The sequence below is a fragment of the Eimeria tenella genome, genomic scaffold (assembly GCF_000499545.2).
Source record: "Eimeria tenella Houghton genomic scaffold, Eth_scaff29, whole genome shotgun sequence".
Lineage (NCBI taxonomy): Eukaryota > Apicomplexa > Conoidasida > Eucoccidiorida > Eimeriidae > Eimeria > Eimeria tenella.
In genome coordinates, this window is record NW_013542775.1 from 69,990 (window position 1) to 84,573 (window position 14,584).

Sequence of the window (14,584 nt, forward strand, 5' to 3'; positions counted from 1 at the left end):
AAATTCGTGAGGACTGTGGCCTCAGTTTGAGCGAAGAACAAGTATTCTTTAGGAGGCATGCCTGGTGCTTCACACCTGTAAAACCCAGTTGCCAGCAGCAGCAAAAGCAGGAGCACGCATAATACGGAAGGGACATGCGGATAAGAAGGAAAAACCCGCTTTTGAATGCGAATCTTTGCCGCTTTCTGGCAGCTTCGGCTGAAAATGAATTGCCATGGCCAGTCTGTATACATCCTTCCTGCAGTAGCAGCCTCAGTAGCCCAGGACCACGGCATGAGCAGCAACAAGGGCAGAAACAGGGAAGCCTCAAATTCGTACATCCGCCGCAGGGCATTTTATGGAGAGAGCGATGGCAAAGACACTGCAACAGCGCAGACAGCACGGCGTGTAGAGGCGCGCAACGACTTTGCACAACGACAGCGCAGGTATGCTTCAAGGCAGCGGGACAGCAAGCAGCGAAATCCATTCCGGCAAAGCGGAGGCACAGCCAGTGCAGGCTTGTCGCTAGTAATAGAAGGCAGGCGGGCAGTGCCTTTGCGTGGTGTGGTGACTCCAGCGGGGCATGCTGCAGTGCTGGAGGCAACGAGCACAACTCAAGTTTCTATGACAGAAGCAAGAGCACATCCTTCAGCAAAAGAAACTGGATGCATTCAGACTGCGCAAGTTTCCTGCGTGAGCACCTGCTCTAAACGTGAGGGCCGAAGTGGGGGAGTCAAAGCAGCAGCGGAAAGAATGGCGTCAGTACGTGAGGTCCTGCGATCAGCAACAACACCTGTAACAGAAGCCGTTGCCGCAGAAACGGATAGAAAAGCAACGCAACAGCGGAAAACGTACAGCAGCGACAGCAGTGGAAGCAGAGAAAGGCGTCAAAGCATACTTGGCGGTGACACTCCACAGCACATAATCGGCAGAGTCCTCTCTCGTGTACGGAGGCATGTCGCAGCTCGATTTAGCAGCACTGAAAGAAGCAGCAGCAGCGATGAAGCCAGCAACGGCAGCGACTCGAGAGAATGGCAGAGTATCTACAAAACATTGCGGACCAGCAGTGTCAGCCGAACGCAGGGAATAAAGGGCAAAACCAGAGCGAGCAACTTCAGACAGAGGACCAGCAAGGCGCACTCAAGGACGCGCAGTACTGCCACGAAAGTATTTTACTACAGCACCAGCAACAGCAGCATCAGAGGCAGGAGCAGCGGCAGCATCAGCAGCGGAGATTATAATCATAGGCATTTCGCTGATGCGACTGTGTTGGGTGATGAGGGCAAGCTGATAGGACGCAGCAGGAAACTTAACCGCGGCGCGGTAAAGATAAGAGACCGCAACAGCAGCAGCAATCACAGCAGCAGCAACACTAGCAGTAGCTGCGGACAGATGAAAGGGAAAAAGGAGCCGGCTGCCCTTCGTAACAGCTTAATTCAACCCAAGTCACTCCTGCCGAATCCCGCTCGTAAGGTAAAACCAACAATGAGTCTCTTTCCTTTTTCTGCTGTAGCATCAGAACCCCGATAAGCAGTAGGTAGAACCAAGAATGCGTTTTGTTCCTGTTTTTTCTGCCGCTACTGCAGTAGAAAAAATAGGGAAAAGGCAGGAGGACAGGGTAGGTTTAATGTAAACATTACTACGCTTCTGCGTTTTGCTACTTTACAGACGCTGCTGCCTGCAAATCAACAGCTTTTCGACGGCCAGCTGCTGCAAACTACTCCCAGCGAAAATTGTAGTAGCATGGGAGACTCGTTGATTAGCCAGTGGCTGAACTATTCTTCAGCGGTAATTGACGAACGGAACCACAGCAACTTCGCTTCGTTACTGTAGTCTAATGCTGAAGGTTCAAATACATTTATCGCCCTGCTGCTCCTGCGCGTGTGCGCCTTTTGAATTGTTGCTGCATCGGCGCTGCTGTATTTTTTTGCTGCGCTGATGTCTCCGCAGTTTATCGTTGAGGATGAGTCTTCTGACCTGGCCGATATTCCCCAACACTTGTGTGTTTCCGCGTGCACTCCTTTCCAGACACCTGCCTTCAACATCAGACCAAGAACAACACCAGCAGAGGCAAAAGGAAAAAAGAGTTGGGCGCAAATTGTCCGCGAGCCCATTGCCCTCAACCCGGAAGATAAAGATTTTATTTTACACTCGAAGCCTGAGGAGGTCATAGCCCGCATCAAACAGCGTTTAGGATTCCTCAGTAGCAGCGGCAACAGCAGGTGCCACTATTGCTGCAGTACGCGTCTTTCTTCGTATGGTTGGCGAAGACGAGATGCAGGGCCTTGTAGCCGAGCTCTGTTTTCATGGGACTCAGGTCGACCACTGAGCGGCACACAGGAAGAGGAGGAGGCCACGCAGTCGTGCTCTGCTGCAGAGGAAGAGGACACCAGCGGGCAGCAGCAGCAGCAGTCGCGGGAACAGCAACAGAGAGAGGAAGACCGGGGGAAACTTAGTTTAGGGCTAATGACATGTTTTCCAGGCCGCCAGTGGCTCCCAAGTCTTACCATCAGCGCCCTTGAGCATTCTGGCGTAGGCGACGTCCACAAGAACGAACCACTTGAGCGGCAGCAACAGCAGCAACAGCAACAGCTGGCGGAGAAACGACTGAAACGTACTCTGCATATTTCTAAAGAACAGGCGGCAGCTTGGAAAGTTGCAAGCCAGTCCCCACTTGCTAACCTTGATTCCAGTTGGGCTGCTGCTGATTCAAGGGTGGTAGCCGCAGAAACAGCCGATGCCGCAGCAGAAGGGAAGACACTTCCCCTTAGTGACAGCCTTCTCTTCCGCCTATCACCCGACTCGTCTTGTTGCCCAGTCTCTCCCTCGGAATTCACGGTCGATGCTTCGCCTAATCGGCAGCAATTGCAGCAACAGCAGCTACGACAGCAGCTGCAGCAGGTACGCCCAGAATATAGCAGCGAAGATGGAGGCACGTGCAGTGGAGCGTCGCCAGAAGAAGTGCAGCAGCATCAAGAGCAACAGAAGCCGCAACAACCCACAGACCACGCCAATTGCGCAAAGCAACTGCGACGCATGGGATATCCGCAGCAGCAAGGATCTCCGCACCAGCAGCAGCAACAGCAGCAACAGCAGCACAACAAAAGCAGGGCGGCGTCGCCGCACCTTAAGTCGCTGTGCCAGCGAGTGCACGGAATTGAGGGAGCAGCCGCAGCAGCGCAGCAGAAAATGCAGGACACGCAGAGAAATGATCCGCTGAAAGAGATGCAGCAACAGCAGCCGGCGTGGATGACACCAGAAGGACCCCTTGGAAGTCCAAAGGAAGTAACAACTGCAGCGATTGGCTCGCAAGAGCCGCTGCAACATCTTCAGCAGCAGATGGGCGGTAGTGCCACTGAGAATCGGACACTGGAAGGTGCAGAGCAGAAAAACGCACGAGGACGCACTGAGCAGCAGCAACCGCAGCAGCACCGGGAGCAGCAGCGGCAGCCGTCATCCACATTAGGAGGTCCTGACACCGTAGAAACCTATCCAGCAGCAGCAACAATGTTAGAAGAAGCTGTAACGGGGCATGTAGCCGCAACAGAAACAAAAGCAGCAGCAGAGAGGCAATCAACAATGAGCGCGATGTCAGAAGCTGCTGCTGGAGTAACAGCCGCAGCAAAGTTACCTAACGACCCATCTGTCTGTGAGTCGGGTTTAGAAGCAAGCGCCAAAGCAGCTAAATGTACAACAGCAGGAGCTGCCACAGATAACGCAAGCATTGAAGATGACGCAGCAATTTCTAATGGCTCCGTGGCTTCCGTGGCTGTAAAGCGGCCGACTGTGTTGGAATCGATGGACTTAGCAGCAGGGCGAGCCTGTTGTGCTGCTGCTGTTACTGCAAGTGCCAATGCGGCAACAAACCCTTCCACTGCTGCGGCTGATTCGCATACTGCAGTGCCTACTTCTGTCACGGCAATCCTTGCTACCCTGCCTACTGAGAGTGCTGCTCCTTCTAAAACAGTAACGGTTCCAACGCTCGCAGTACCTTCTTGCGCTGCAGAAGGTAATTCTGCTGCTGCGGCACGATCTGTACCTGGTGCTGTGGCACCAGCTGCAATAAGCCAGCCGGCTGTGCTGGAAACGACGGACTCAGGGACGGCGCGAACCAGTTGTGCCGCCACAATCACTGCATCTGCAACCACGGCAGTATACCCTCGCAGCGCATCGGCTGATACTCATACTACGGTGCCTACTGTCACGGCACTGTGTGCTGCCCCGCTTACTGAGAGTGGTGCTTCATCTAAAAGTGCAGCTGTACCTACGCTTGCATTACCTCCGTGCGCTGCAGGAGGTGCTTCTGCTGCTGCGGCACCAGCCCAGGCTACTTTGGAAAACGCTCCTGGTGCCGCGGATGCTGCGAGTCGAGCCGCTATGGCTGTTTCCTCCGTAGATGAGCCCTCTGGTGATCAACTTGCTCTCGGTCCTACTGCGATGGTGGCGGTTTCATTGAATTCAGCACCAACGGGATTTACTAACGGTGAAAAGTCGCCCCTGCTGCGTTCTTGTACACAAGACTGCACGCAGCAGCCCCGTGCAACCAGCAGCAGCCGCGGCACAAACTGCAAGAACTGTTACCTACAGACTCCTTACGGCACCTCTACCTTTGCCTTTGCAGCGCCAGTGACGTGTGTAGGCTGCCTGCAACAGCAGCTGTTACTGCAGCATCATCACGTGCAGCAGCACCACGGGTATCCGCAAGCCCAACCCACTGTGTACCAACAGATATCGGAGCAGCGGGCAGAGCAAGTGCAACCGGATCAGTGCGGGCAGCTTCTAGACCTGTCTGCTGGCATTTCTGTTCACCCAGGAGCAACAACAGCAGGAGAAGCAGGTCAACAGTCAAATCATTTTCAGGGACAACACCGCCAGGAGGTTTTAGGCCGCGAACTGCTGCAAATACTCACGGCAGCAATCGAGTCTTCTGCTCGAAGCTGTCGCCACGGGCAAGAGGCCCAGAAGAGCCACCAAAGCGGCCACGCCAGCCAGGGCACCAGAAATATGAGAACTAGCCGCAACATGGGACAACAGCGCGCAAGGCAGAAGGCGGACGTTCACATAGACCAGCAAAATGCGGAGTATAGGAAGGAGAGGGAGAAAGACGGAAAGCGTAGAGGAAGAAAGTGGGTCAGTCACGGCAAGCGCAGCTGCAGCAGCAGCAGTTCTTGCTGCTACGAGCAACATAGAGCCCTCCGTGTTGCAGAACAGAATGGGACACATCAAGAAATCAGGATGCTCTCAGCAACCAGGGACACGACGGAATGCGTCGGTACCCACCGACAGGCGCGGAGCCAGAGTCGGCCTGCTTCACTCGTTGCCGCTGCAACTGTCGCAGCGACTGCTGCATCTGCTCCCACCCATCTTCCCCGAAGTGAGCCAGCAGAGAGGATGCGGTTAAACTGCTGTAGGGAGCAGCGAAAGGCATCAGTGCTGACGAGATGTGAAGCGGAAGAGCAACTCGAAAGGGGCATAAGGCTGCAACAACGATGCCGTTTACTGCGCTTGCTGCAGCAGCAACTGGAGCTGCAGTGAGTGACACTATACGTTTGTGGACTCAGAAGCCATAAACATCTTGAAAACGCATCTGAAGTTCCAACGTTTCGGGTTTGGAGGCCGTTACGTAAAAGGACATTCACAGGGTCTTCTCAAGGGGATACAACAGTGGCGTAGCACTTTTTGCTGGGCTCGCTCAAGGCGGGTGTCCTCTTGCGCAACGACGCAACTGCATTTTTCGTCCCCCTGTATGCTGCTTTAGACGGTTTTCCGAACGGAGAACACTGGTGTTCGTGATAGCTACCCAAGCGCAGTTATTACAGAATGTCCAGCTCGCGTAGTCCGCTGCAAATCAATGAATACATCAATACTTGTCATGCTCGTGCCCTACCTAAAACAACTACATGACAGGAGTGTATTATGTTAAACTTGTGTACGCTCTAGATACGCTGCCGGCATAATAATGCACAGCGCCCGTCGTATGCATGTTGAAGCCGGCAAGTTGCCTGCCCTGTGGAAGATCTAGCGATGAGGATCTTTTCGCACAATATTCCTACAATTATCCGCCATGCTAATCTTCAGGCAGCACTCACGCGCAAAAAGCGACTGCGGCTGCCGCTGAACCCTCTTTTCCACATTCATTTTATGTCTGTCTCCTCTGCACGTGCAAAAAGGAAATGAGGCGAATATACGAGGCACAAAGTACAGTGGGCCTTCTACACTGAAAGCACCCACATGCAAACACACGCAGGCCCGAATGCACTAGCACGCCCAACTCACTGCAGTCTCCAACGCCGTCCACCGCCGATGCGTGTTGAAGGCGCGCATCAACAAACATGTTCCACTTCACAAAACACCAGACATAGAGCGGCTCTTGTGTGATTAGCTTGAGGCCCGCTGGCCGTCTGGTGGGCACTGCAGAAGGTTTGTAGCACCACCCAGCTGCTGCTGCAGTGACCAAAGTTCATCGTATCTGAGTCTGTTGAATTCAGCTTATCTCTGAGAGAAGGAGGGTCGGGTGGGCGGCCCCAACTGCAACAGTGTAAGGTCTTCAGGCATATTGAGACCTCCGGAGCAAAATTGATTACGGGGTCCTCGTCTACAAAAACTGGCCTTGCCGTACGCCAGAGAAAGCAGCATGGGACTTGAGCGCGACCCGCCTACCGCAATGTGAGGTCTGCGGCAGTCTTATCAGATACAACAAAAGGCCATATGGCCAACAACCACGTGCAAGAATATGTCAGTGCGCGGGTACTGTCTTCTGATCTTCGCCGTCTGCAGTTACCCTCCAACTGCCCTTCGCTGCTGCTGCTGCTGCTTCCAGCTCTGCCCATCGCTGCGCCCTTTCTTCTTCCTGTTCTTTTCGGCTGCACCAAAGCAACAAGGGCGGCAGGAGTTTGCGGAGAATAGTGGCGGGCGCTCTGCCTTATCTCTCGGCATGTCGGGATGCCTGCGGGGTGCGATTTCTGCAAAGTACTTGAACGTAAACTCATTCACCATGTAAAAGTTATCTTTAGCGTGGGGAAGTATCACTAGGAATCTGCTCACCGCTTCTCCTCAGCCACAAATCTGTTGGAGCACTCATCAAAGAGAGCCGTATCAGCCTGGGCGAGAAGTTTAGAAACATTGTACGTTAGAGTGTGCACTGTCACACTCCAATGCTGCTGTGAGCTCCGAAACAAAGCTCCTATTATTATTGGAAAAAGCTCCTGCAGCAAGAGTAGCAGCAGAAGCAACAGCAACAGTCAACATACAGCTATGATTGATGGTACAAAGAAATGTCACTTTCAATTCGGTCTCCCAGCCGAATCGTTTGCCGTCCTCCTTCCTGCGTCTGTGCTCTGCAGCCTAACGGCTGCAGCAGCGAGTAGCTGCCGCGGCAGATTTTCAATGTACTTCTCTAACTGTTCGTCTTTCTGTGATGCAATCTGTTGCTGGCCTATGACAGTTTTGCACACTTCTGCTTCCTGCGGTCCTCTCTCTGCATCAACCCTCATTTACCTAAAGAGAATATTCAACCCCAATCGAGCTTCTTTAAACGTACCGGCCTATTCAGGTTTATCAGTCGGACGATTTTCTCATTATTCCACAGAAACAAAACACGCTCAGCTACTAGAAAGTTAGGCGATTGGATGCACTCCGCCAAGCGAGTAAAGAGAGGCAGCATCACTTCCTGGAACTCAGGCAGCTGGGTCTCCTGTAAAACCTGCAGCATGCAGCAGCAGCAGCACTCACACAATGTTAGTACAGTGTGTAGAGAAACTACTCTCGCATTCCTGAAGCACGGTCAGACAGCTACACCAGCACAAACACATGACCTCAGATATCCCTGGCATTTGCACATCCAAGAGACACCACACCCCAGACACGCTAACAAGCTGCGTCTTCTCTACTACGCATCCAACAGTCACCAAATGTACGCAGATCAAGCGTTCTGAGCAAAGGCACAGGCTCGACGAGGCGGCCTGAAGATCTTAGGGCTTGTGTTTGTGTCCTCTGCAAACGATGCGTGAGCTCCTCAACTAACCCACTGCTCACGTGCTCTAGTTCGTTGAGAAACAACACAACTTTTGGAGCGTTGCACGCGGGCCAGAAACGAACCATCCCTAATATAATCGGCACCGCCACACGGCTCTCCTTCGCAACATACCTAAAAGGCAAACTCAGGGAAACGCAGAATAGAACCCGCAAAGTGGCGGGGGAAAGCGTCTCCACTGTATATATATCAAAGTGCAGGCCAATACAAAGCAGAAGAAAGGGAGACAGGGCAGACGGGGAAGGAGAAGCGGAAAAGGCAGGAATCCCCCTGTTATGCCTCGATGCAGCTATCGTAAGCGTCAGTAGCACAGAGAGAAAAAAACACAGAGTAACGATGAAGGATGGAGCAGGCAGAGACGAGAGAACAGGTGCCGTCAACCTTTGAAGGGAAGAGAGTCGACACACCACGGTCTGCAGCAGAGAGAAACCATGGAGACACAAAAAAAGACAGACAAGAAATCACGTCGAAACGCGAGCCAAATTTTACAGACGTAAAAGCATATGTCACTAGAGCAGGACAAAAGACTACAGAAAAATGCCATTCAAAAGTACAATCAATTATCCTGATTCCCCAAGTCGGAAGGACAGTCTCGGACGAAGTACAGCAGCACTGCACGTGTTCACATCACAGTTCATAATGGTATGTATCGGCCGATACATACTGCTCCATGCAATAAGTGAGCTGCTTGTGGAAAGCCCCGAGAGATCTCGCCTTGTGAAGCGGCAGCAGTACGCGTTCGAGAAAGAGCTTGTGCTCAGCCTTGAGTGGAACTGCAAATCCATTAATGACGCTGAAATAAACAACGTAAGGAAAGTTCGGAGATAAAGTAAGTACATGCCGCTTGTATGAAAGGTGGTACCAGAGGGACGGTGAACTGAGCAACGGAGCTAGGTGCGCCGTACACACAGAGGAGCATTCCCTGCCCCAAGCACGCACACGCACACTGTCTTCGTAGGCACATATTTGCAAACCAAGCAAAAACCCAAGATGTGTCGATGTCCGTGTATGTGTACCTAGCAAGCGGTTTTTTACATGAGTATTTGCGTAGCCAAACAATCACGCACACATAATCCGCACACCATTGCCTATCTACGCTGCACACGCACGCATTAAAACAGAAGGTGCGTTGGGACTGAGAAGCGCAAATGGATGCACGTGTGCACAGAAGCAGACCCATGAAACTACGAAAGCAGGAACAGGAGAGCGAGAAGTGCCCCCAAGGGGAAAGAAGTGAATAAATGCGCGGCACAGTTATGGGCAGTTTCAACAGCCAGAAAGGGTACCTGCCGAGAATTTCAAGGAGCTCTGAAATACCATTGGGAGACTCTTGCTCATTCACAAAGCGGTGGAAAACCTGCTGGATGCTCTTGCGCACGAAAAACCTGGAAAAATGCAAGAGCGACTCACAACAAAAGGCGGAGATGACAAAAAATACATCCCAAAAGGCAGTGCAAACGGCAGCGACAAACACGGAAAAGAAGAACATCTACAACAGAAAACAACGCACAGAAAGCGACACATATAAAGACAAAGAGGCACTCCTCAAAAGATCTAAAGGGCGCCTTCACTGTTGATCTCCCTGCCTAGCCAGGAATCGAAAAGAAAGGCAAAATGAGCAAAAAAACCAGACCGAAAAAACACACTGGCAGAAATGCAGCAGCAGCAACGCTCATCCCTCTTTTCTTCAACCAGTGCATAGGCCATAAAAATACCGTACAAATCAAAATGTGGAAGTTATTCAAAATAGGGCTAAATAAATATGCGGCTGTGTGAATGCACACATGCGTGTGTACATGCATAATAGAACCGGGCCCCCTGAGCTACGGACGAAGCATACCTTAAGGCCATTATCTTTCCGTATATTCTGTGAAGGATTGTTTTTAAATAGTCCCTCTCACGAGGATCTTCTGAGCTGAAAAGTTCTAGAAACTACAAAAAAAATAACAACGCAAGCAACAAAAGAACGGCATGCAAAGAAGACCGAAGGAGCCAGATGCGAACAAAAAAAAGCAGCTGCCTTGACTAGTCGATTCAACTGTGCACTTATTTAATCATTCATCTATCAACTGGTCCAACAAAATGTCTGAACTACATGGGAAGTACCTTGAGGACAAACTGATGGTCTATAAACTTTTTCGCAAGTTTGGCGCTGACGTCGTTTGAAACGATAAATCTAAGGAAGAACTCATAAACAATCTGGATGTGCGGCCAAGAGCTGTCGAGCTGCGGCTCGTCCTCTTCAGCTTCCAAGAGCGCAGCCCCTCTGTGCTGTGATGGCGGCAAAGGCCTAAATATATTCGCGGAAACCATGTCCATCACGTCCTGCAGCACCTGCTCTGAGAAGCAGTGACGAGTGCTATTCACGTACCTGTGATACACGAGAACGGGCACCAATGCATGCACATCAGCTGCAAGCAAACGAAAGCCTTTGAGCACGAGTATGCGTCCCCACAATACAACAGAAAGCGGCTGGCTCGAATTATACACCCAATAGGACCAACGACAGATAATAACGAAGCTATGGTACAAGCAGCCATTAACCGAAAAATGCCGCAAAAAAAGATTACACCTCAGATGCATTCCCGATGCGGGCAATATTCTGCAAGAAAACAACTGAAGCAAGGGTAAACACAGGGTCGCTGCTGACTCGACTATCTCCACCAGGGCCTGCTTCTTCAAGTCTTTATCTCTCGCGAAATCCGGCGATTCAAAATCGTAGACGATGCAGCATGCCTGTAGTCGCAGTACATGCCTCAAAGCCTTGAAATTCTCCCCCAGAGAACGTGGCATGCACTTTAAAGAGCATGCGCATTTCAATCGAGGCATGCGTAAGGCGCCCCCAAGTGTCTACTAGTCTTTCTACGGGCCCATACAGAAATGAGAATGTCAGTAAATTAAACGAAAGACAAAACGACAGCTAAGATACACAGAACCACATAGAAACACAAATCCGGACCTCACAGATAATGGCAAAGTGAAAAAGAATGCCGGCCAAACAAAAAAAGAACTGAAAGCGTTAACCACGGGAACAAAGAGCCGACTGAGAAAGAACAAGGGGACAAAGAGAGACAACTGGGAGCAGGACCCATCACAAAACGCACTGCAAGCTTCTTCCGAAACAGCTCCGGCCTCTCGGCTACCGGAGCCTCCATAAGTGGCAGCAAGTCAGAGGGAAATGGACAGGGAGCGCGCGCCTGAGGCGGTCTGCCTAACAGCAACGCTCTGACGCTGTTGTTGCTAGCGTCTGCGCCGTCACTGCACAGGAAGCACGCAAGCAAAAATAAGCTGTGCTCAAGCAAAACACGGCGAGACTGTAGTGAAAATAGGGATATATATATATATATGTATGTGGATAGATGCACAGGAACGGAAGAGGCAGCGAAACAGAACAAAGGCACATCGAAAAAACAGATTCGGAAAAAAGGCAGGAGAGATGAAGAGGAGACGCGGCAAGAGAAGAAAAGCACAAAGTCTTTGGCACACAGGCGCACAAGGTCGTGCAAAAAAGCATTCATGCGTTGCAAGCAAGGATGTCATGCGAAGCCCACAGAAGCCTCCACAAACAGCACGTCACAAAGTGGTAGGACAAATAAAAGCATGCACACCGAGAAATGTCTACTTCTTGGTTTTTGAGACTGTCTGCCTGTAAGAAAAGGTCTCGCGTGCCATTCCTTCCAGTGGAGCTAAAGACGGCAGGAGGACCATCGCCCTTGCCTGCTGCGCCTACACCTGACGCTGCAGCTGCTGCTGAGAGTGATGTGGAGTCCTGCTGCTGTGTGGTCTCTGGGTTTTGCTGTTGTTGTTGCTGCGGCTGATGTTTTTCTGACTGTTGTGAGCCGCTGCGAGAGAAACTGTCCCGCGACGAGATGCGCCGTCGCATTGACTGGAAGAGTCTGAAACGTCCACAGGAACAACGTCAATTGTAGCTATTGAAATTTTAAGACGTAAAGTGCAGAAAGCGAGGAAGCCTCGCTCTGCAAGTAATGCAGCCGCATTCGTAGCAAGACGCATTAACACGCAGGCAGCTACATGTACGTACGTAAAAAAGGCACGCACGGGGACGCCACGCACATACACCAACAGAAGCGAAAGGAACACAGAAAACAATAGATGGGCAGAGCAATGGCGCCACAAAAACAAAAACTAGAACAGAACAAAGGCAGCAACCCAAAGGTACAGCAAACGGGAAAGGCCCAGAATATTCGATGATGCAGCAGACAGATATTCCACATTTCGAACACGTAGGCAGACAGTCGAAGTACTTTAAAGTTACTAGAAAAGCCTACTTCATCTTCAACATGCGCAGACAGGTTGAAAGCCGAGGCGTAGAAAAATGACGAGCAGCACCCAAACTGGCTGCAGTTGCCTCAAGGTCCCGCATACATGCGCAGCAGCAGCAGTGATGGGGAAGTTACTTTTCGCCCATTAATTATCCTTTCTGAAGAAATGACAACCAAACAACAAATTAGAGATCTCGATAATATGGGCAACGCACGAGCTGCCTCTATTCAGTACTCAACCAGCCAAATTACATTATTCTGCTTTTCGACTATCCCGTCGTCTCCGTTATAGTAGCTTAGCTTGTGGGGCTCAAAAATTTGGTCGCAAAAAGTGGTACACTCGAAGAGGCCATAGGCACGCTTGTCCCATTCTACAAGATAAAAAGAACGGGTGATGTACTTGTCTCACCTGGGGTCTCACGCTCGAGGCACCGAACACAAGCAAAGATTACTGCTGCTGCCCTCACGGATGCGGTTTTTGTTGTTTCCGCTACTGCTAGTCCTTCTGCTATGGTGCTGCTTCGTTGGTTTTCCCGCTACTACGAAGGTTGCCGTTGAGGCTGCTGTTGATGATGCAACAACTGTTTTCAGTCGAGCTCCTGTTGGCACTGCTCAACCTCTATCAATAACAGTGTGTTTGCGCGTCTTGTTGCCACTGGTTTCTTCCTCCTGCTGAAGACGACGGTGATTTTCTCTTGAGAGGGCAGCAGCGCGCTGGCGACTTCGGTAGGGGTGCAGCGAAAGACAAGTAAGCGTGAGGGCGTTTGGAGACCTCCTGAAGCAGTAAAACTGCTGAAACGGGTGGTTTTGCTCTAAAGGTTCTCTCTTTGTTGCTATAGCAGCAAAAGAATGATGGACGCGCAGCAGGAAGTCTGCTGCTGAGCAGCAGCTTCAGGAAGACGGGCTGATGAGCCGCATGCGCGAAGAAGGACCTCTAACGAGGCCCTGAAGAGTAGACAGCAGGGTCATTCTAAGGTGCAGAATATCATGCAGAAGAAAAAGAAGCAGGGCAGACCCTGAGCTGCGTGAAGTTCCAGCGGCACTCCCTTGCTCAGTCGTTCTTACGCTTTTCTCAAGCCCTTACGGGAACCACAGATGCAGTAAGAAAATCCTCTAAAAGCTTATTCGGAAGTTTTAACCTGCTGGAGGAAAGAAACAGCAGCTGGACATGCAGTCAGGCCCCGGATCCCGCTTTCTACACTCTGTTCGGCTGGAAGACGGGTCGCAAACCCTCAAAAGCTTTGTTGCTTTTATAAATCAGATGACCGAGCACTGTGGCTACTAAGCAATAACAAAATGTATAGCCAATACAACCGAAGACTAGGAAGCAGCAAGGATGGCGATCGCATGTGCCTTGCTTGGGCTGGTGGCTGTACCGATGTACGTACACACTGGGTTTTACAGAAGATGGGCTACATCTAAAGAATTAGTTTTCTACAGTGCATTTTAACTCCTCAAAGGGCTTGACGAAGCAGTGCAGTCAACCATATCCCACAGGAAGCTAGGGAAGACTGCCCCCGCACGCATTCTCAACTGTTTCCGGTTGCGACCACTAGTGTTTCTTGACTGGTTTTCAGACACCAGAGGTTCAATAACTATCTTTTCAGGATGGGAGGCTTTCTACACCGCACATGAATAGCAGTAATGGCAGCGTTTTCCTGACTACTCCAAGTGTACCTGTACAGACGAAAAATGTGTACACGGACTACCACTTGAAGGAAATCAAAGCAGCAAATAAATCAGCAAGTCCATGAGCCATAACGCTTGTGTTCCATTCTCTCTGAGAATATGACTCAGCTAAAGCTGCGTAAGAAAAACGCCTACGGTTCAGACGAGTTTCAGCGGTATTCGGGAGTTGCGCTGAATTATCTTACTTAATAAGTTAACAAGGCTTTTATGGGCAGCTTCGTGCGAACTGACCTAGGACTGGCTAGAGTCTGGAAAGAAAAAGAAGGCAGCATTTAGTGACCAGGACGGAGAGAAGTTAGTTTCATCCGGTTTTCAGGAGTACGGGATAGGGAAGCGATGACACAAATTGATACCATAAGGTTAAAAGAACTTCACCCACTGTGAGGCGTAGAACTGGCGAGGGAATGCATATGAAAAATGGCCCCATAGGCAATACCCTTTGCAAACACAAAAACACCTGATGAAGGGAGGGATACTGGACGCATTTCCAACAGCCATTGTCCCAAGGGTGATGCAAACTCCTGCATTTCCATTTAAACAAAAACACTATTAAAGCATTGCATACACTGTGTCCAGAGTGGAGGCCCTGCTTAGGTTAACG

The 14,584-nt window shown here is 50.8% G+C and overlaps 2 protein-coding genes across 2 annotated transcripts; one reads left to right on the top strand and one right to left on the bottom strand.

Moving 5' to 3' along the window:
* Positions 1-204: 204 nt before the first annotated feature.
* On the top strand, positions 205-5,514 carry ETH_00020960 (uncharacterized protein; the record flags this gene model as incomplete). The annotated part of the gene is made up of 3 exons (XM_013375564.1): positions 205-1,452; positions 1,648-1,767; positions 1,930-5,514. 3 exons carry the CDS (start codon positions 205-207, stop codon positions 5,512-5,514), a joined length of 4,953 nt encoding a protein of 1,650 aa, XP_013231018.1.
* Positions 5,515-6,715: 1,201 nt separating this feature from the next.
* On the bottom strand, positions 6,716-11,894 carry ETH_00020965 (serine/threonine protein phosphatase 2A B56 delta subunit, putative; the record flags this gene model as incomplete). Its single annotated transcript, XM_013375565.1, has 11 exons — positions 6,716-6,842; positions 7,024-7,184; positions 7,520-7,681; positions 8,014-8,125; positions 8,676-8,804; positions 9,298-9,396; positions 9,852-9,943; positions 10,118-10,382; positions 10,662-10,747; positions 11,116-11,269; positions 11,620-11,894. 11 exons carry the CDS (start codon positions 11,892-11,894, stop codon positions 6,716-6,718), a joined length of 1,662 nt encoding a protein of 553 aa, XP_013231019.1.
* Between the last annotated feature and the right edge of the window lie 2,690 nt (positions 11,895-14,584).